This window comes from Pistacia vera, unplaced genomic scaffold (assembly GCF_008641045.1).
Source record: "Pistacia vera cultivar Batoury unplaced genomic scaffold, PisVer_v2 Contig200, whole genome shotgun sequence".
NCBI lineage: Eukaryota > Viridiplantae > Streptophyta > Magnoliopsida > Sapindales > Anacardiaceae > Pistacia > Pistacia vera.
In genome coordinates, this window is record NW_022196003.1 from 1,323,999 (window position 1) to 1,345,462 (window position 21,464).

The 21,464-nt window shown below is 36.4% G+C and overlaps 2 protein-coding genes across 3 annotated transcripts; one reads left to right on the forward strand and one right to left on the reverse strand.

The window, feature by feature from the left end:
* Positions 1-1,118: 1,118 nt before the first annotated feature.
* Positions 1,119-4,555, reverse strand: LOC116128448 (ATP sulfurylase 2). Its single transcript, XM_031414172.1, has 5 exons — positions 3,778-4,555; positions 3,235-3,640; positions 2,615-2,875; positions 1,944-2,030; positions 1,119-1,442 (listed from the first exon to the last, which is right to left on the reverse strand). The coding sequence occupies exons 1-5, from the start codon at positions 4,329-4,331 to the stop codon at positions 1,305-1,307; spliced, it is 1,446 nt and encodes a 481-aa protein (XP_031270032.1). The 5' UTR covers positions 4,332-4,555; the 3' UTR covers positions 1,119-1,304.
* Positions 4,556-11,678: 7,123 nt separating this feature from the next.
* On the forward strand, positions 11,679-21,369 carry LOC116128666 (5'-3' exoribonuclease 3). 2 transcript variants are annotated; one of them, XM_031414433.1, is made up of 23 exons: positions 11,679-12,215; positions 12,325-12,427; positions 12,788-12,864; positions 13,463-13,654; positions 13,792-13,911; positions 14,047-14,109; positions 14,882-15,031; positions 15,158-15,322; positions 15,501-15,578; positions 15,691-15,777; positions 16,471-16,788; positions 17,033-17,128; positions 17,494-17,589; positions 17,683-17,753; positions 18,030-18,158; positions 18,245-18,321; positions 18,416-18,456; positions 18,549-18,623; positions 18,731-18,888; positions 19,511-19,615; positions 19,722-19,797; positions 20,013-20,092; positions 20,241-21,369. In XM_031414433.1, the coding sequence occupies exons 1-23, from the start codon at positions 12,012-12,014 to the stop codon at positions 21,073-21,075; spliced, it is 3,396 nt and encodes a 1,131-aa protein (XP_031270293.1). In that variant the 5' UTR covers positions 11,679-12,011; the 3' UTR covers positions 21,076-21,369. The 2 variants fall into 2 exon arrangements, with proteins under 2 accessions (XP_031270293.1, XP_031270292.1); XM_031414432.1 differs by lacking the exons at positions 11,679-12,215; positions 12,325-12,427; positions 12,788-12,864; ... (1 more) ...; positions 13,792-13,911; positions 14,047-14,109 and adding exons at positions 14,416-14,446; positions 14,582-14,644.
* Positions 21,370-21,464: the final 95 nt, after the last annotated feature.

Sequence of the window (21,464 nt, forward strand, 5' to 3'; positions counted from 1 at the left end):
TGGTTAATAAATAATGGTTATTCATCCATTGGAAGCAAGCCTGACACGAATGAGCCTGATAATGAAAGAAAATGCTGCCTCAAACCATCAAAGGAGAAACTGGTCCTGGTTTTGCTATGTGAACTATTTGCATAAATGGGGGAGCAGTATTTTTTACTCAAAAATAACTGTTGGTCCCATAAAAAACCATACACACATTTTTATGATTCTAGGCTGTGAAGTGTTACTCTTAGCTTACCAGAATTTTTTTTTTTTTTTTTTGAGGGGTGTTGGCCTGTGATTCAGTGCAATTACAGGCCCTTTCATATGGAACATTTCTGAAAGGATGGGAGAAAGAAACCCAGTTGAAATAGAAAGCATGAGAGTAGAACGGCTAGAATTGAAGGTCATTTATTGTCATAACTTTCACNAACCATCAAAGGAGAAACTGGTCCTGGCTTTGTTATGTGAACTATTTGCATAAATGGGGGAGCAGTATTTTTTACTCAAAAATAACTGTTGGTCCCATAAGAAACCATACACACATTTTTATGATTCTAGGCTGTGAAGTGTTACTCTTAGCTTACCAGAATTTTTTTTTTTTTTTTTTTTTTTGAGGGGTGTTGGCCTGTGATTCAGTGCAATTACAGGCCCTTTCATATGGAACATTTCTGAAAGGATGGGAGAAAGAAACCCAGTTGAAATAGAAAGCATGAGAGTAGAACGGCTAGAATTGAAGGTCATTTATTGTCATAACTTTCACCCAATTTACAAGTCATCATGGATTCATTAATATTAATACATCTACCACATGCGAGCCAATTTAATTCAGTTGGTTAAATCTTTAATCAAGGTGGCTATTTGCCTCGTTTTTCAAAATTAGCAGTTCACAGTTCACACATTGTTATGGTAACGTTATGTCCAACTACAGATAGGCCCATCAAGTCTTAGGATCCAATGGATTGGCCGATTGCTTCTGGGTCTAATCCTTTGCAATGGCGGCCTGATAATGAATACCAAGAAAAAATCCCATGGATTAACCATTACTTTCAGAAAACAAGCCAGAATATGATTTATTTTGTATAAGTTTCAAGGAATTAATAACACTATGTATTACAGGCATATCAAATATAATTTAGTTGAAAGATAAACCCGAAATACCGGGAGGGGTCAAAGAAATTACGAAAATAAGAATACTAAAGTATTTACTTGCACAAGCCGGATTATAATATGGTAGCTGCTAAGACTTGCTTGAAAATGCTCCACTTAAATCCCTTCTATTACTTGAATTTACTCATCAAAACCTCAGATATTACATTATAGATTTAAGATGTTAAAATAGCCGGCTGCTGTGTTGCGTCTTCTGCTTGCAAACTTTCATAATATTTGACAAGGACTTTCCATCCTCCAGGGCACATAAAACCATCAGGAGGATTCTCTCCGGTCCTCGCATATGTTCGCATCTGGAAAACCAAACAAGTCCACCAAATCAAGTTCAGGAAATTAAAACCACCAAATAACTTTATTTGATAGCAAAATGTAAAAGATTAACTCTTTCAGCTTTCAAAAACATTAAGTAAAAGGTGATGTTTATGTAAAGGAATAAAAATTAAACACCAAATTATTAACACATTGAATTAACTAGAATAAACTTAACATCAGTTTCATGAATTTTACATTCAGTCATTTCCAGATTAAAAACAATACAGGTCAGGGCAATATCTCCAGTTTATGCTAGAACACCTTCACATAGGACAGTGCAAACTTAACACCAGGGCTGAAAATTTTACTAGTGCAGCCACCCAAAAACTGCATGCATGATAGAATACTTTTTCCAGAAGTGCTAAGATATCATATAGGACACTAAGGAAAGCACTAGATTAAACCAACATCTTTTTCTATCTACACAGTGTGACATGAAATGAGCTATTTTCAGAAAATTGGTCATTAAATACTTTTCTCACCTTGGTTCCAGAGATGAAGAGGAAATCTTTTGCACGTGAAGGATCGAAAAATGCCATTTTCTGTGCCACTGTGTCATATGCAGCAACCTGCAGAATAAGAAAGAAGGTTAAAGACAATGCAGGGAAAACACAAGAAACTCTCAGGATTGTAAAATTCATATCCGACCAGAATCCTGTCTACCCTATATTACATATAAGGCGTTGACATAACATATGATGATACATTTAATGTTTTTGAATTTTTGCATCATATAAAATTACAAATGTGGAGCCTTAGCCGTTTTCCACAAGCTCCTAAGTTTTAGAAAGAGATCGGAGATAGCACAGTTATCAGCAATGCTTAGCTGAGTAAAGTAAAATTTTGATAAAATCTACAGAAAATGCAATACTATCTCAACCAGTGAATTCAAATATTCAAAAATCATTAGCAAAATCAAATTTTGAAGCTTACGGTAGATGAGAAGCCAACTAGATTTTTTTTTTTTTTTTTCCAAATCATATTAAACCATAGAGTCAACTTGACACATTCAAACTAAACATTTACTGCAGTTTCATATGACAAATAATAAAATTGCAAATAGAAGTATATAATATACAGCAACAGCTTGCAGTGACAAGAAGCAACAAATATTTGTTAATCAGGGCTAACAGCAGTATAGAATGATACTTACCCTGAATGGCAAAATATTTAGCTTCTCCAGACCAGGGGCCATGCTTAGCACCTGCTTCCCATGATCAGGATCATATAAATCTCTTTTCTCTGTTGGATGACCCATTCCAGCAGGATCACGACCGACAATATAGAAATTAGCACCTGCATTGATACGAGCCTTGGCATGCCATTGAACTTCAGTTGGGCCTGCATAATGCATTGGTGACGGAAATATGGCCACAATTGTAGTCTCAGGGTCAAGGACTCCGGCTGCTAGTACCTGCAGATATTAAAAAAAAAAAAGGTAATAATTTTGATAGATTAGTCACCTTGGACATGACAATGACGTTAATAATTTTGATAATTTAGCACCTGAAACATGCAGTTTACAGTATAATGTGATGTTGCCGCTCAAATTATAAGTAAATTAGGATCATGAGTTATTAAGACAACAAGTTGATTTGTTGATTGTTTCCAATGCTATACAATTAAAATAGTAAGACATACCTGACATCTGCAATAAACACAAACACAGAGTTGTATTAATTTTACGGAGTTCCACCAGTTTGTTGTTCCATTAAAGCAATTCCAAATCAACTCAATGTCAAATATGTATATAATTGAATTTAGTGCAAATACCTCACTGTGTTGTTCCATTCGAACATCCAACGGCACATCATCAGCCTTTGTGAAACCTCCTAAAGGATGAAGTAACAAAATTGGATTCTTGTAACCCATCTCCAAAAGTCGCCTGCGTGTATCATTCATCAATAAAGCATGCCCATTATGCACAGGATTCCTCAATTGAAAAGCAAAAACTGCATCAGCTTGACGGCTATCAAATTCTTTCCGGAGTTTTTTAGGAGATAGCCTATAGTGATCAAGGCCATCGTTATATTTAATGGGCTGTAACACTTCAAGATCCCCACCAATGAGCCAATTTCCAGCTGGAGTAATAACTTCCTCAACGTATGGCAATCCCGGTGCGGTTGTTCCCCAAGTTCTAGCAATTCTTTCTTCTTTGTTATGCTTATATATTTCAATGCTGCAATGGAAGTTAGAATTTAGGAAACAATCCAAAACTAAGAAACTATAGAAAAATACTGACTGAATGATTGAATTAATACTTATTGATGTTTTCATTTTCATGCATTAACAAATATAGTGATTGGCCAAACTGACCTGCGAAGAATTCCGATCAAGTCTCCACTAGGACCAACCAACCCAACATTGGTTGACGACCCAATTCGGTCTTTAGTCTCATCATCGATAGCCAAAACAATGGGAAGCGACATGTTTACTATATTCCCATCTCCCAATTTTACTGAATTGAAATGCAAACTCTGCAAATACTCATTTTCCCTCATGAACCCTCTTAAAGGACTTGCCCATCCTTCACTAATCACGTGAGCCCACTCCAAGTCGATCTTCGTCAGATTCACTTTCGGCATTGATTCAGCTTCTATCGTCTTGGGTCCACGCTCATTCTCCGGCACCACCAGATCCACCAATACCCCACCATCTGGCTCGATCAAAGAGCTCTTGATCACAGAAGATGCAGACTTAACCGAAACTGAATCCGTACTCATTTTGGGTTGATAAACGGTCAATGGGTTTGAAGAATAAATTGGTCTCGGTCGAACTCTAACGTTATAGTTTGCGAATTTTTTCTGTCTAACTGTTTGGAGATTGAGACCAAAGTTCGCGGTGACGTGTATTTTAATTGTTAGAGACATGATGTTTGGGGGAATTTTGAACAGTTAGGGATGACTGTTGAAGTAATGTGGAGATCCGCCGGATTCGGGAAACTCTCTGTGGCTATGGCGAACATCTTAGCGAAGATGAAGAACAGAAGTTAAATAATGTGAGGTGAGTCAAGAGATCCACACGTTTGCATTGACTCTTTGTTTGAGTTTGTGGGTGAGAGCTTGGAGCTAGTCGGCGTTTTCCAAGTTGCGAATTTGATTTTGTTTTCTTTAGGGACCAGAACGGATATCTGAGAGGTACATATTGACAGGCTTCATATGCGAATCTGGATCATTTCTTGGCTTCTATTAGCATCTTACATCATTACCGCAATCTCACTCACTTCTCCTAACACCATCCCAGTCAACATTTTAAGTCGTTGAAGATTTTATCAAATTTATATATGTTTACTTTGAGTCTCATCCGGCATATTGTTTATTATTATTTATTAAAACAATAATGGTAAACGTATACACAAATATTAGAAAAAAATTTGTACAAAGGCACGTAACAAAAAATATATAAATAAATCTTGTAAAGATTTTTATACAAGGCATGTGACAGAAAATAAATTAAAATCAACTCTTCTATTCATTTCCTGCCACATCACTTTGTACATAAATCTTTGGGTGCATTTGCTTTAGTATTTTTGAAAAAGTAAAAATTGGGTAGTTATTACGAGGTAGAATTTAAAAATTAACAAAAACATCCTCTAGGTTTGTTAATTTACTAAACACCCTTATAATAAAATATTAAAAATTAACAAAAATACCCCCACCCACCCACTAAATACCAGCCGCCACCGCAGCCGTAGGGTGGCCGGAGTCGCCGTATCGACGCACGACCGACCAGATCCAGCTGTTCGTGAGTCGATATGGCTTTTTCTAGCTAGATCCACCATGGATCTGGTCTAAAAATGTCAAATCTACGGCTATATACAGCCATTGATGGTCAAATCTAGCAGCATTTGGTCGTCAACGACATCCATATCTTGGTCGTCGTTGATGACTAGCTACAGCCAAAGATCTAGTCGTCTTTGGCCATAGATCTGGTTTTTTTCAGCCAGATCTACTATAGATCTAGTCGGAAAAGGCTAGATCAGTGCACTACCGGCCAGATCCAGCCGGTAGTGGGCCATTATACCAAATTTTGGCCGCCTTCCGACGATAGTGGCTGGTAGGGGTGGAAAAAACCGGTTAACAGGTAGTTTGAACCAAACCGGTTTTCGGTTTCTAAATAAAATTGAACCGAAACCGGTCCGATTTCGATTATAAACCGGTTTATAACCGAACCGAAAATTCGGTTCGGTTGACCGGTTTCAAACCAATTAATTATAATGGGTTGGATTTCAAGATTTTTTCGGCCCAATTCTGTCAAACCCTCCATTTGGCCCATTTTTTTTTTTATTTTTCCAGGTTTTTTTTTTACACTTGAACAATTTGAATTCATTTTAATAAGGCCATTATCAATTTGTTATTTTCATTAAGAAAATGTTGAAATATCACCCAATAAATCATTTCCATGTTTTACCTCTAAAGTGTAGCAGTATTCAACTTTTCTTATCATATGAAGTTCGGCATCCTGTTTCTCTCGATGAAAGAGTTATAATTCCTGTTTTTCCGCTTAATAGCTTTGCAGATACAAGAACAATTCAATAGTGCCATGACAGAGGAGACTGAAAAGCTCAAAATATTGTCGCATATAATTCAACGAAGTAATTATCCTAACAAACAAGTTTTATCACATTCCTAGGATATTTACAACACAAAACTCTAGAAATAAATTTAAAAAAATAAATAAAAAATCCAACAGAACTGTTCTGTAGACCTAAGTGGAGATTAACAAAATGCAGATATAGGGTTCTATACGAAAGGCGATGATTACCACTTCAAATGAAGGGCGAGGTCTAATAAAGCTTCAACTTGGTGTATGGTTCGTTGCTTCAACCTAACTGCAACAGATTCGGGATCAAACCCTTGAGAATTTCGTGCTTCACTTTGCGCCAGCTCTACCTCTTTTAGCAATGCATCAACCTCTCTAATAAAATCTACCCTCAAGAGAGGGTCATCTCCTTCCAGTGGTGGTCGTAGTGGCCCATGATGGCATTTCGGTGACTGAGAGAAAGAAGAATGGTGAGTTGGTGACTGCAAGTCTGTGACTGCAAGTCTGCAACTGCGACTGCCTGGTGTCTGCCGTCTAGTGAGCAAAGATCGATGACTGCACTGACTGGTGAGCTTTTTGGTGACTGAGAGAAAGAAGAATGGTGAGTTGGTGACTGCAAATCTGCAACTGCGGCTTCCTAGTGTCTGCTGTCTACCGTCTGTGAGCAAAGATCGGTGGCTGGTGAGTTTTTCGGTGACTGAGAGAAAGAAGAATGGTGTGTTAGAGTTGATGCCCTAGAGCCAATCAATTATTGTAGAATTGACTCTTTGTAATAATGTTCATTAATCAATAAAAGACATTTTATTCTATATCGCGTAAATCATTATTATTGCAATATGTATTGATATGTGTCCTTAGAATGGTAGAACCATGACGAGGGTATCAAGTGTTTCAAATCTTGATAGTGAGAACCCTATGAGCACATATGGTGGCCATTCTAGAAACGTCCGTAGCCCCAGTATTATTCTGAAGTAAGGGCACAGATAATACGGTAAGGCTATCATAGTGTTGAACGACCCTGTCGAAAGGCAGTGACTGATCTCACTTGTCAAGGTTGTTTGGTGACAACCTGGTGCAACACATGGGTGCTTGTTGTAGGCGGATATACCGCAGCAAGTTCACTGGACTGACCACCAGGGATTCCATATGGATGTGGTAACCTCAGTGTCGAGAACAAATCCTCTAACGAATGGTGGTGCATGTGATCCTTAGACTTGAGATCACCGGAGCGCCTTGTGCATCGATTGGTGTAGTTTGACATAGCCTAACGCGTTCTTTTCAGAGCTGCTCATACGGTGGTGATTGGCTGCATCAAGGAGTGTTACAAGACTATGGTGGATTGACAGAGGATTCATCACTCCCGGGTATGGGAGAAAGTTATTCATGGCGCAATTCAGTAATGACAATGACACTAAAATTGTGGCCACAGGAATTGAGTTGTTGCTCTATCCAGTTTATAATACGGATCATTGGTCCAGAAACTGAATAAATAATATCGAGAGTAACCAAAGGTTGACACTATTTCTATCCTTTGTCTCGTCGAGATAACGTATGATGAAATGATCGATTGCACGGTAACCATATCGTGACAGGTAGCTACTTTGCTGAATCTGAATCTATCGGGTGGCATGATGCCTTGCTAGGGGCTAATATTGGTCTGTGTATTAGTGAGACGATTAATTGGTGTTAATCGCGATACTATACACTGTCGATATGATGAGGAGCCTATGGTCACACATATAGAAGACAATTTAAGATCCAAGAAGAAAGAATGACATTTTCGTCTTTAAGGTGAAAGGGTATTTTGGTAATTTCACAGTGCAATTAAATTTGCTGAGGTCGTAGCCTTTATTTAATTTTTTAGAAAATTAAATAAGTGAAATTACGTTTAAATGTGTGTTCGCACATATATATATATATATATATATATATATATATATTATATATATATATATTATAATATATTATATATATATATTTATTGATTTAATTGAGATAATGATGGAAAATAAATAAATCAAATTGGAAGTGTTTGGCAACATGGGGCGTTTGAGTTGAAGCCCAAGCCTATCCGTATGGGATTAGGGCAAATTGTTTTACTATAAAAAGAAAGTGTGTTATTAATAAATGAGAGGGAGTTTTTTTGTTAAAAAAAAACACACAGCCCCCATTTGACACTCCACGCAAAAACCTTTCTTTGGCCTAAATCAATAATTTGATTTTTTTTTCTTCTTAATCTTGAAGCCAAAAAAGGAATCTAGCAAATACCTCTTTGGTTCTTTTGAGATTGTCTTCGTGTGGACTACGTGGGTTCGATCCTACACTTGGATCGGTAGCAAAACGTTCAAAGACAATCGTGGTGGAGCCTCCAAACGTGCGTATGGTTTCTAAACACAGATTATTAATTTTTGCAGATTCTTGCTTTAATATGAATTGTAAAATTATACCCTTGATCTTGACTCATGTAAACGATCCTGTTATATTAATTTTTGTTTCCACTGTGTATACGGGACCGTTTACTAATATGGAGAGTGGTGACTGCAAGTCTGCAACTGCCTGGTGGAGTGGTGTGACGATGTCTGCCGTCTGGTGAGCAAAGATCGGCGACGTGAGAACTGAGAAATTTGTGATTTTGTGTGGTTGAGGGCCTGAGGCAGTGAGGCTTGACCGCATGAGAAGTGAGAACAAAGAGTTTGAGAGAGAGTCTCTGAGAGAGAGTGTGAGAGTGAGAGACTGAGTGACTGAGAGTTAGCCAGTTAGGGTCTTACACTCTTACCTAGGGATTCCAAAGTCAAAAACCCAAAATGCATAATTTCAAATTTGTTTAAAAATTCGGTTCAAAAACCGGTTTCCGGGTAACCAGAATTCATTTAACCAAAAACCGAAACCAAACCGAATATTCGGTTTTTTTATAAAACCAAATCGAAACCCCAAAAAAACCGAATTTTCGGTCCGATTCGGTTTTCGGATTTTTTTTTTCACCCCTAGTGGCTGGAATCTGGCAAATATGGGTGGGTAGAAGTGTTTTTGTCAATTTCTAAACACCTTTTTTTTTTTTTTTTGGTTTAGTTAAATTAACAAACTTAGGAGTTTAAAAATAATTGAATAAAATATAATAGTATTTTCAAAATAGGGAAACAAATGTGTATTTTAGAAATGATAAGAATAAGACAGGGCAAAAATAAGGAAACGAACTCACCCTTTTGTATGTCTAGCATTATTCTTATTAAAAAATTATTAGATCAACTTTGCCAATATTCATTTGCCAAAAACAACTCTAACCCAGTGTTTGATTCGATGAATTTTTTATTAATAAAAATATATTATTACTACTAAGATAGATTATCTTGAAGATTAACGATGTTATATTGATATGTTTTGTTAAATTAATGAGTATAAATAATTAATATGTTTGGTTGGGAGGAATAAAATATTATCGGAGGGGTTTTGACTGAATTGTCCTTCCTTATTAATATTATTATTAATATTTAGAGTATTACTTTTAACCCTTTACATTTGAGAATTTAGCTGAAACACCTCAATAACAAAAGTTTAAAATTTAATAAAATACTCTTAGCTACCTAAGACGACTATCGACCGCCAGCCACCACCACCGACTATCGCCCGAAGTTGCTGGAACGACGCACAATTGGTTAGATCTGATCGGTTGTGAGTTGTTCTAGCGACTGTCGGCGGTGGTGGCCAATAGCAGGCAATTGTCTTGGGTGGCTAGAGATATTTTGGGTATTATTCGTGTAAATAGTGAGGGTATATATGTCCAAAAAATTTATATACGAGGATATAGAAGTCATTTCGCATATTTGGGCTAATTGTTATTTAGTGGACATATGAGGGCATTTGTGTCCAAAATGTTTATTAATTAAGGGTAAAATTGGTACGAACAATAGATTATCTCGGTAATTAAAAAATAACACCATTTTAGGCAATAATCGAATTATCCCTTATATTACCTGTAGTAATTACTATTGGTATTGGTCGATTATAAAAATCTTATATTACTTGACACCCAAACGTGGTAATTGTTTGATTAAAAGATAGATTATCGGCATTATCTTTTATGACCCCAAACCAACTGCTACGTAAATAGTTATTATTGGTTCAAATTGAGCAACTTTTTTTTTTTCTAACCATTGTATTAAGGTCATATGCACGCACCTCGACTTAAATCGCGGATACTCAGACGAAGAATTGAACCTGAAACTATGCGTTTATCCATACTATCTTGGACTCACCTTAACCATCTGGGCAACCTACGAATATATTCATATGAAATTAAAATCTAACTGTGTGACATAGTATAAAATGAACGAGAGAGTAAAGATAAAAGTTGAATTTATTTACAAAGAAGGAATCATATATTAATAAATAAATAACAACACATTAGTTTGTATATTTAATTTTGTAACTTTTGATGATAAACTTACACAATTTTTGTTTATTTATATTATTATGAATATAAGCTTTCTTATTCATAATTATCCACGGTCGTGTTCAAAATAGATATATGATACTAGATTGTTCATTCAATATTTGTCAATGGGCTACTAATATAGAGATAAAATGTTAACTAGTAATTTATGTGAGTATTCAAATGCCTATAAAGAAATGGCCAAAAAAAAAAAAAAAAAAAGTATGTAATAAAGTTCCATAAATTCAATTCACAATATAGGGTGCTCCATCATTGCATAATCAAACTTATAATGTAATGTAGAATACATTTGTACTAGTATGAATAATGGCCAGAGCGTGCTGTGGAGTTCATCCTGAGTCCTCACTTGTTCGTCAAGTAATGCCATTCTTCCTAATACTGCCTGCCCTAACAAGCACCAAATTAATGTCCCAAGCTTTGTTTACAAATAATCTCACCGTCACAAATCGCAGCATGACAGTCAAGTTTAAATAAAAAAGAGAACGAATTAATTTTAGGATATCACAGTAAATACTAAATAATATCCTTAAATTATTTCGTGTAAATTTCAAGACATCCCTTCAGGTGTTGCCAAAATACTACTTTTCCCCAAAGGCTTTAGGAAATCAACAAAAGTCTCCCTATATTTTGTCATAAACATTAAACACCGTGTTAAATAAATATAAGTAATAGATTTTGTCATAACAACTTTGGGAGAAATTTGAATTTTAGAAAACCTTAGTCCTTACGGAAGGTTGTATTATTTACCCAAACAATTATTAAATTGATAAATTCATCCACAGACTGACTGTGACGCATTACAGTGACAGCTCTCCTTAATCAGCAGGCTGACCTGATAAAATATCTCATCGAGTCCTGCTACTCTGTTTTCCAAAGAGCAAACCGACCTAGTGAGTAGTTATCAGTTTTTTATCTTTTCACAAGACGAAAACACCCAAATTGTTCCCAAAATTCCCGCTCTTTGTACTGTGATTATTCAAGAACTCAGGGGCATCGCTGTCCCAGTATTTACTCTCGTGCCCTAACTGGGCATATCGAAACGAAATCCTTTCTTTCCTACAAAAGGAAAACAATACTTTGAAGCACGGCTNTATTTACCCAAACAATTATTAAATTGATAAATTCATCCACAGACTGACTGTGACGCATTACAGTGACAGCTCTCCTTAATCAGCAGGCTGACCTGATAAAATATCTCATCGAGTCCTGCTACTCTGTTTTCCAAAGAGCAAACCGACCTAGTGAGTAGTTATCAGTTTTTTATCTTTTCACAAGACGAAAACACCCAAATTGTTCCCAAAATTCCCGCTCTTTGTACTGTGATTATTCAAGAACTCAGGGGCATCGCTGTCCCAGTATTTACTCTCGTGCCCTAACTGGGCATATCGAAACGAAATCCTTTCTTTCCTACAAAAGGAAAACAATACTTTGAAGCACGGCTTCTTTTCTCTCGTTTAATTATTTTTTTCTCCCTTCTTAAGCTTAGGGTTTCGATAGTTCGTTTAGATTTTTGTTAGATATTTCTTAGATTTCGAGCTCCAAGCTCCAGTGTTTGGAAATGGGAGTGCCAGCTTTTTACAGATGGTTAGCGGAGAAGTATCCGTTAGTGGTGGTGGACGTCATCGAGGAAGAGCCGGTTGAAATTGATGGCGTTAAGATTCCCGTGGATACAAGTAAACCTAATCCTAATAAACTCGAATTCGATAATTTGTATCTTGACATGAACGGGATTATTCATCCCTGCTTTCACCCCGAAGACAAGGTAACATTCAATTCAGTTTCTTTTACTCTACTACGATTTTTCTTCTTCTTTTAATTCTTGTCGATTTATTTTAACGTTAATTGATTGAAAATGCAATTTATTCTTGCAGCCTGCGCCCACAACTTTTGATGAGGTTTTTCAATGTATTTTCGATTACATTGATAGGCTTTTTGTGATGGTGCGACCTCGAAAGTTGCTGTACATGGCTATCGGTGAGTGTTTAGTGTGGATAAATTATTTCATGCGGAAAGGCAGAAACAGATTTAACAAATATCATGTGTATTATTTGCAACATTGATTATGCGGAAAAACTTGTAGAAGTTTGTATTGAATAATTATTACGAGTAATGTTTGTAATACTGATTATGCGGCAAAAAACTTGTAGAAGTTTGTATGAATTGTTTCATGCTGTACATATGTATTGAATAATTATTGTTTTTATTGTTTGTAATACTGATTATGCGGAAAAAAACTTGTAGAAATTTGTATAAACTGTTTCATGCTGTAGAAATGGATTGAATATTAATTACGTGTATTGTTTATAATACTGATTATGTGGAAACAACTTGTAGATGGTGTTGCTCCGCGGGCTAAAATGAATCAACAGCGATCTCGGCGTTTTAGAGCAGCTAAGGATGCTGCAGATTCGGTATGTGGTTTCTTTCTTGGATTCTAGGTGGTCAGATCATCGTGTTATTGTTAGATTGCATTTAATAGAAGCCAGTTTTTCATGGAACAATAAATTTCTCTATGTAATTTCTTTATTTTTTGTATGCTAAAGGATATAGACAAGTACTGGCGGCTTATGAAAGAATATGTTTATGATAGTTAATTTTAATGGTGTATTTAGAGTTTTGCTAGTTGTACATATTCTGGAGTTTCTTTTTTGATTTGATGGACGGGTCTGAGAACATATTCTTTGGAAACTAGGGATTGATGATTTGATGATGTGCTCTGCCTGTTATATGTTGACTTGTTTCTCAGTGATAAGTTGTTGATTGGGAAAATCTCAGCCCTTGAACAGGGGAAGTTAATGTATTTGAACTTTTAAGACCTTGTCCAGTTATTATCATTCTTTTTAATGCTATCTTGGAAGTTTTAGAGGTTGTACAGATTGTAGGTGTGTGTGTTCCAATCAAAGTTCACTACCTTTTCCTCACCCTAAACTTCTAAAGAATAGAAAAACTATAGAAGAGATCAAAATGAGTCATGTGGTAGTTGTTGATTCGTCAGTTTTTACTTTGTAGGCAGCTGAAGAAGAACGGTTACGGCAGGAGTTCGAGAAGGAGGGCAGAAAACTCCCCCCTAAAATTGATTCTCAAGTTTGTGACTCTAATGTTATCACTCCTGGAACTCCATTTATGGCTGTTTTGTCAATTGCCTTGCAGTACTATATTCATCTTAGATTAAATAATGATCCTGGATGGGAAAAAGTCAAGGTACCACCTATATCACTGTTTTGTATTTTCCTTTGTGTTTTATTTCTTCTGCAATCAAAATAACGTTCCTACCCTCGGGGTCCATTACAACGATAAACAACAGTTTTTAACCATTTGCTTACATTTTCTTTTTGCAGATTATTCTTTCTGATGCTAATGTCCCTGGTGAAGGGGAACACAAAATTATGTCTTATATTCGTCTTCAAAGAAATCTTCCTGGTTTCGATCCAAATACACGCCATTGCCTATATGGTTTGGTATATATCTCCCTCAGAGCCTATGCTTTCATTTCTGATAGCAACATTGGCTTTAATCAAGTATCTTACACCGATGCCATGCCTAACTCTTCTGTGACTAACATGGTCTTCTCTGTTTATTTTGCTAAATGCCAGGATGCAGATTTAATTATGTTGGCTTTGGCTACACATGAAGTTCATTTTTCAATCCTTAGAGAGGTTTGCATTTTACTATTGTTATCTGCTGGTTTATTATGTATTTATGAAACATGTTATAGTGAGGAAAGGAGATACTATTTTATTTCCTTGAATTTCATTCATCTCTTCCATCTTAAATGTTTTTTGATTGATGAATCAAGTTCTGTAGATTTTCATTCTCATAATAATTGATTGTCGAAGTGCCCTTTTGTCAGTCTCAACGTATTGAGTATCCTTTTTCTTAATGTTATTCTTCAGGTTGTGTTCACTCCTGGACAGCAAGACAAATGCTTCCTTTGTGGTCAGATGGGTCATTTAGCNTTTCGATCCAAATACACGCCATTGCCTATATGGTTTGGTATATATCTCCCTCAGAGCCTATGCTTTCATTTCTGATAGCAACATTGGCTTTAATCAAGTATCTTACACCGATGCCATGCCTAACTCTTCTGTGACTAACATGGTCTTCTCTGTTTATTTTGCTAAATGCCAGGATGCAGATTTAATTATGTTGGCTTTGGCTACACATGAAGTTCATTTTTCAATCCTTAGAGAGGTTTGCATTTTACTATTGTTATCTGCTGGTTTATTATGTATTTATGAAACATGTTATAGTGAGAAAAGGAGATACTATTTTATTTCCTTGAATTTCATTCATCTCTTCCATCTTAAATGTTTTTTGATTGATGAATCAAGTTCTGTAGATTTTCTTTTTCATAATAACTGATTGTCGAAGTGCCCTTTTGTCAGTCTCAACGTATTGAGTATCCTTTTTCTTAATGTTATTCTTCAGGTTGTGTTCACTCCTGGACAGCAAGACAAATGCTTCCTTTGTGGTCAGATGGGTCATTTAGCTGCAGATTGTGAAGGGAAGGCAAAGAGGAAGTCAGGTGAATTTGATGAGAAAGGAGATGAGGTGGTTGTGGTAAAAAAGCCATACCAGGTAAGTTTTAACTGAAATGTCCTTAAACAGTTGCTAGTGTAAATTTGTTTCATAATGTGATGCCCTAATAATTTATCCGTATTCTTTGGCCCTCATTTCCACAATTCATCCTTTTCTTGACCTCAGTTTCTTAACATTTGGACGCTTAGAGAATACCTGGAATATGAGATGAGAATTCCTAACCCGCCATTCGAGATTGATATTGAATGCATTGTGGATGATTTTATCTTTATGTGTTTCTTTGTTGGCAATGACTTTTTGCCACATATGCCTACGCTGGAGATTCGTGAGGTATGTAAACTTTCAATTAGCGTTTTTTCAAGTAGCTGGCCATTCTTGATCTACCCGTTTCGGTTTTGGGTTGAAAATTTCTAGCCAGCTGTCCAGTTGGAATGTCTTAACCCAGAACTGCAGTGCCAGTTGTTAATATAAGGCCAACCTTTATTTCTTTTCATGCATATTTTTCCAGGGTGCAATCAACTTGTTGCTTGCAGTATACAAGAAGGAGTTTAGGGTTATGGGTGGTTACTTGACCGATGGAAGCAAGGTAGTAAACTGATTGTGTTATTTGTTGTTGTATCCCTTAAGTGGTTTCAGTTCTCTAACTGCATTAGGCTTTTCTCTTCCTTTCGTAGTAAATTGATTATTTCCTTTCTCAGCCAAACTTGAGCAGGGTGGAGCATTTTATTCAAGCTGTTGGATCCTATGAGGATAAAATATTTCAAAAAAGAGCACGGTTGCACCAGGTTTCTCCTTTGTCTCTCCATATCAACATTGGATTTGTTCAGCATGAGATGTTAACTGAATATATTGCTGTTGTATAAGTCAGGAATTATTTTTTATCATGTGCACGTTGGATCCTGTGAGGATAAATTTTTCAGAAAAGAGCACTGCTGCATTTTCTACTTATATCAACATGGGATTTGTTCAGCATGAGATGCTAACTGAATATATTACCATTGTATAAGTTAGGAATTATTTTTTATTATGTGTAACTGGCTGAATACTTACGTAAGTTCTGACTGGTTTTTTTTTCTTTTCATTGTACAGCCTACTATTATACCAGTCCATGGCATTTTAGACTTCAAATTAGGTCCATGGAAGTATTGGCCCATTGAATGAACTGGAATTGCACAAATAAAGTACTTTTTAATTAAGATGTTGGCATTATATGCCGATATAGGTTGGGATATAGTAGGTGTCTTTCCCTGAAAACAAAGAAAAAAAAAAAAAGAAAAGAAAAAAAGAAAGGAGAATATGTGGGATATCCTTTAGTTTGAATGAGAATATAACTAGCTGTGGTGTATATGTATTTGTATTTGTATTATGAGGAAGTGAGGCTCCTTGCTGTTTTAGGCTCTTATCAGTATTGTTGTGGTTGGTAGGTTAACAATATTTTGTGGCATTGATTGTCATTTTATCGTGGTTTATGTTAACAGAGGCAGGCTGAACGAATCAAGCGTGAAAAGGCTCAAGCAAAAAGAGGAGACGATGCTGAGCCTCAAGCCCAACCTGATTCTTTGGTTCCTGTTTCACGGTTTCGTGGTTCTCGTCTTGCTTCTGGTCCTTCCCCCTCACCATATCAGCAAATGGACATGGGAAATGATAATGCAGGAAAAAGTTCATTGACATCTGATGGTAAAGGAGCTCCTGCTCGGCCCTCTAAAGTTCCACGTTTGTCTTCAGGGGCCACTATTGGTGCAGCCATTGTTGAAGCAGAGGACAGTCTTGAAGCAGAGGACAGTCTTGAAACAGATGTATGTTTTCCTACTTCAGGAGAGGCACTTTAATGTAATTCTGACTCCTTCAGCCATTCTTTAGGACTCATATTCTATGGGCTAGCCGCCTTTGATTTGGTATGAGCCTTACTGGCGAGGAGTTAAGAGTGCATTTAATATCATTTTAGACTATATTTACTTGCTGTTATGTATTTGCAAGTTTTGCAGGATTATTTTGTGCTATAGTCATGCATCTTAGGCTAATTTATTCCTTGACTTTCAGATGCAGGAAAATAAGGAAGAATTGAAAACAAAGTTGAAGGAGTTACTTCGTGGGAAATCTGATGCTTTTAACTCCGAAAATCCAGAAGAAGATAAGGTTTGAATTTGATACTGCATTATCATGAGTCATAAAATTGCAAAATGATGCTTCTTTTATTGATTATCTGTTTCCTTCTGAAATTTTGAGCGGAAGAGCATTTTTCATTCTAAAAACTCAGTTTCAATTTGCTTATATTTAGCCATATTTTATGAATGCTTTTTTCTTTCAAGAAGTAAATGATGAAACCCCACAATAATGCATATTTCCTTGCATTTATTATAATTTGCTATAATGTAATATTGAAATTGTGATTTAATTTTAAATGGTAAACAGCCAAATGGTGGGTAAAATAAAATTTTCTTATTTTTGGCAATGGACATTTATCATGTTTGGATGTTATAACTCTGATTCTCTTTTATCAGGTTAAATTGGGAGCGCCAGGATGGAAAGAAAGGTATTATGAAGAGAAGTTTAATGCAAAAACTCCTGAGGAACGCGAAGATATACGAAAAGATGTTGTAAGTTAGATGAACTTAAGTATTATGTTTAATATGCCTATATCTTTCAATCAATGTAGGCTTGTCTTATGTACTCAAGTTTCAATTGAGTAGGTTTTGCGGTACACAGAAGGGTTATGCTGGGTTATGCATTATTACTATGAAGGTGTCTGCTCTTGGCAGTGGTGAGTATTTCTTCTTTCAACTTCTTGTTATTTCTTGCAGTTCTCCTTGAGGTTCTGATATACATATAGTGGTACAGAAGCGAAGAACTTCCTAGACAATTTTGGTGTCATTTATATTTTGGTGTTGATATTTTGGATTTGAGATTCCAAACAGGTCTTGTCAGTCATCGTTCTGTTTTATTCAGTCTCACAGGAGCTCTTTGTAGTCATTCTTGAAATTGTATCCATTTTTTTTTTTTTTTCAAATTTGATCTTAATTCCACTTTGGTGTTTCAGGTTTTATCCTTATCATTATGCACCCTTTGCTTCTGATCTCAAAGATCTTGGTGAATTGGATATCAGGTATGAATTGGGCCAGCCTTTCAAACCATTCAATCAACTATTGGGGGTCTTTCCTGCTGCAAGGTGTGGTAGCTACTTACTTTAATTATTATATTTAATTTCTGATAAGTTTCGTAAGTAGGAATGTATTGACTGTAACCTTTTTTCAGTGCTCATGCACTCCCTGAGCAATACAGAAAATTGATGACAGATCCAAATTCACCTATAATTGATTTTTACCCAACTGGTATGTGTCTTTGCTAAATGAAATCCCCATTACTTATCTATTATTAAATTAATCCCTTATGAGCTCTGTCTTCTTGATATATTTCCTATGTCAGATTTCGAGGTGGACATGAATGGAAAACGGTATGCTTGGCAGGTGAGTTTATTATCTTGCCCTTTTGTTTAGCTTTGTGTAGGAAATAACTTTCTTTTCTACTTATTTATACATTTCTATTTGATTTCTTGAAGGGTATTGCCAAGTTGCCTTTCATTGATGAAGCTCGCCTTCTTGCTGAGGTTAAGAAAGTCGAACATACTTTAACGGTATGGTACTTTGATTAAGCCTGCATGTGATGCATGTGCTGTTTTCCTTTCTTTCTATGAGATCATTTTATATTAATTGATCCAAGTAATGCGTAAATCTCCTGTAGGAGGAGGAAGTCCGGAGAAACAGTATGATGTCTGACACGCTTTTTGTGCTATTATCCCATCCTCTCTCTGCAAGCATCTATACACTTGATGAACATTGTAAACAATTAACAAGCAAAGAGCGAGCTGAAGTCAAGGAACTTATCAAACCTGAGTTAAGGTTTGTGCTGCCGTGACTAAATGTTTTGCATCTACTTCAAGCTCTGGAAGCTGACTGCTGCTTTAGAGAGCTTGTTTGACTTATAGGATTTTAAGTTGATTTTTTCTAATTTCTACCAGTAGCTATTAACATTATATTCTTGAAAATTTTCAATGATTCATTTGTGTCACCTGTTTCACATAGTATTATATATTAGGTAATTTAAAATTAGGCGTAGAATTTTCCATCTTGGTTTATTTATAACTTGGTTCATATAATTACTGAACCTAGTTTAGATCACCATATTAACTTTTCATCTTTTTGAAAAGGAAAAATTAAGACCAATTATGTTTGTTCGTGGCCATACTGATGTTTCAAATTGTTGAAAAGGAAATTTGATTGTTTTCACACGTTTATGATTATAACAATGCTAGTAATCATGAAACAGTTCTATCATCACTCTGACCCAATGTGTTTAGCTTTGGCCACAATTTCACATACACATTTAGTGCAGTGTGCTAGTTATGAGTGTAAGAGGTTTAAGTCATGTCTTGCATCTTGTTTTTGTTTGATTGTTGCTAATGAAATTTATGTTTAGTTTATGTTTGGACTGTCTTATGATTTTATTTAGGGTTATGTGCAGTGGCGGGATGAATGGTTATATATCACCTTGTGCTGGTGATCCTCATCCTCCTATATTCAGGTCTCCAGTTGATGGGATGGAAGATATCATGGGAAACCAAGTCGTGTAAGCTTCTAATTATTGAATATAATTGTTCGTTAGGTTATTGAAGTTATCATATTCTAAGATTTGCTAATTAATTTTCTTTTTCTTTATGTGCCTTGATTTTCAGCTGCGCTATATACAAACTCCCAGATACACATAAACACATCACCCGACCTCCTGCTGGGGTCATATTTCCTGAAAAGGTAAGTACTAGTGAAGCCTTTCTGTTGTTAATGCATGGTTAATGAATGCAATGAACCATGTGGGTGTCTTATATGTCTGAATCTTAGATTTAACATTTTATTCAGTTATATCATACTTACCAAAGCTAATGCATGAGCATTCAGAATGTTAAGGAGGCTTGATTCTTTTACTTGACTCTAGTATTAAAATGTAATTCAAAATTTTAATCTTGCAGATGGTGCAACTGGATGATATAAAACCTGCGCCTACATTATGGCATGAAGATTTTGGGAGAAGACCTTATGAAAATGGAAGGTATGTATTCAATTCAGTGAGAGGCCAATGCGAAATGGGATGCTCAACTTTTAAAGTTTCTTCCTCTCTGTGCTAATTACCTGCGGATTAGTGTTTAGAAGTTTTTTATTATGTTTTAAATAATTGTGGATTTGGTTTTTGCTATCAGGCAAAATCCCCGTGGAACCATTTCTGGCCGTGAGCTTGGAGAGGCATCACATCGACTTATTGTTAATAGCTTACAGTCGAAGGTAGATCATAATGGGTATGGTAATCATATGCGTGGTCCCCCAGTACCTTATGCTGCGGTTCCCTATGTCCCTCCAGTTCCTTCCTATCATGATTACAGGGGTCACGATCAGGGACATCATAGAATACCACAACGTAGAACAGATGGCTCTCCTTCTGGCAACCCACGATCTTCAGTTCCTGCCCGTTCCTATGACAGTGGGTATGGTCAACAGTATTTGTCATCAACTCCTCAACCTCCTCACAGAAGGTCTCATCCTCAATATGATAGAAATAATCGGTCAGCTAACAGTGGAGAGCAGCCTATAGATTTATACAACCCTTCAGGAATTCACCTGAATGGTGGACCTAGGTACCCACCCAGGCCTATGGCCCAGACGTCGGGGGCAACTGCATATTCACGCCAAGGTGGTTACAGTAGCATTCAGAGCTACCAACCACCTGGTGTTGGTAGTGCACATCAGTGGGGTGGGCCACAGGCAAACCAGAGCGTTCCCAGAGGTTATGGCCACCATCAGCAAAGAGGAGATCAGAATCAACACTACAATCAGCAAAGAGGAAATCAGGGCTATAATCAAAACAGTGGAAACCAGGGCCACTATCAAAATAGAGGAAACCAGGGTCACCACCAGTATAACAATCCACAGAGAGTAAACTACAGCCACCATCAACAAGGCGGCAGTCAATATTCTGCATTGGACAGAAGACCAAATAAGAGGCCGCCACCACCACCACCTGGGAACAGCTACCAATGATATGGTTTCCAATGATTTCTCAAATGTTGTACAATAGTCCGTTCTAAAATGTGGCTAGAGCTCTACCATTGTTTCTTTTCTCATTTCCTTGTCAGCTTTGTTTGTCTCAATTTCCTTTTTATTTTTTCTCATAAAATCCTATGTTATGGGAGGGGCGAAGGTTCAATTATAAAGTGAAGAGCCGAAGATTACCCCCCAACTGTCTTTAGGTGGCATTTAATAGGAAGAATATGTTGTTGGAATCATAATGTAAAATGTAATCGGTTTCATTCTTCTGTTTATTTTTCACTAGAATATGTAGTTGTAGAACTATGATCAGTTGGTTAACTTTTTCTTCAAGGCTTTTGAGTTTTGACGTCAAACTACGCTGTGAACGGGAGTTCATGAGC

Coding starts and splice junctions, on each gene's coding strand:
- LOC116128448 (XM_031414172.1), bottom strand. CDS start 4,331: ATGTCTCTAACAATTAAAATACACGTCACCGCGAACTTTGGTCTCAAT. Junction 3,641..3,777: donor TTGATCGGAATTCTTCGCAG/GTCAGTTTGGCC, acceptor CTTCCATTGCAG/CATTGAAATATATAAGCATA. Junction 1,443..1,943: donor TCTTCATCTCTGGAACCAAG/GTGAGAAAAGTA, acceptor TTGGTTTTCCAG/ATGCGAACATATGCGAGGAC.
- LOC116128666 (XM_031414433.1), top strand. CDS start 12,012: ATGGGAGTGCCAGCTTTTTACAGATGGTTAGCGGAGAAGTATCCGTTA. Junction 12,216..12,324: donor GCTTTCACCCCGAAGACAAG/GTAACATTCAAT, acceptor TTATTCTTGCAG/CCTGCGCCCACAACTTTTGA. Junction 19,798..20,012: donor GGGTCATATTTCCTGAAAAG/GTAAGTACTAGT, acceptor TTAATCTTGCAG/ATGGTGCAACTGGATGATAT.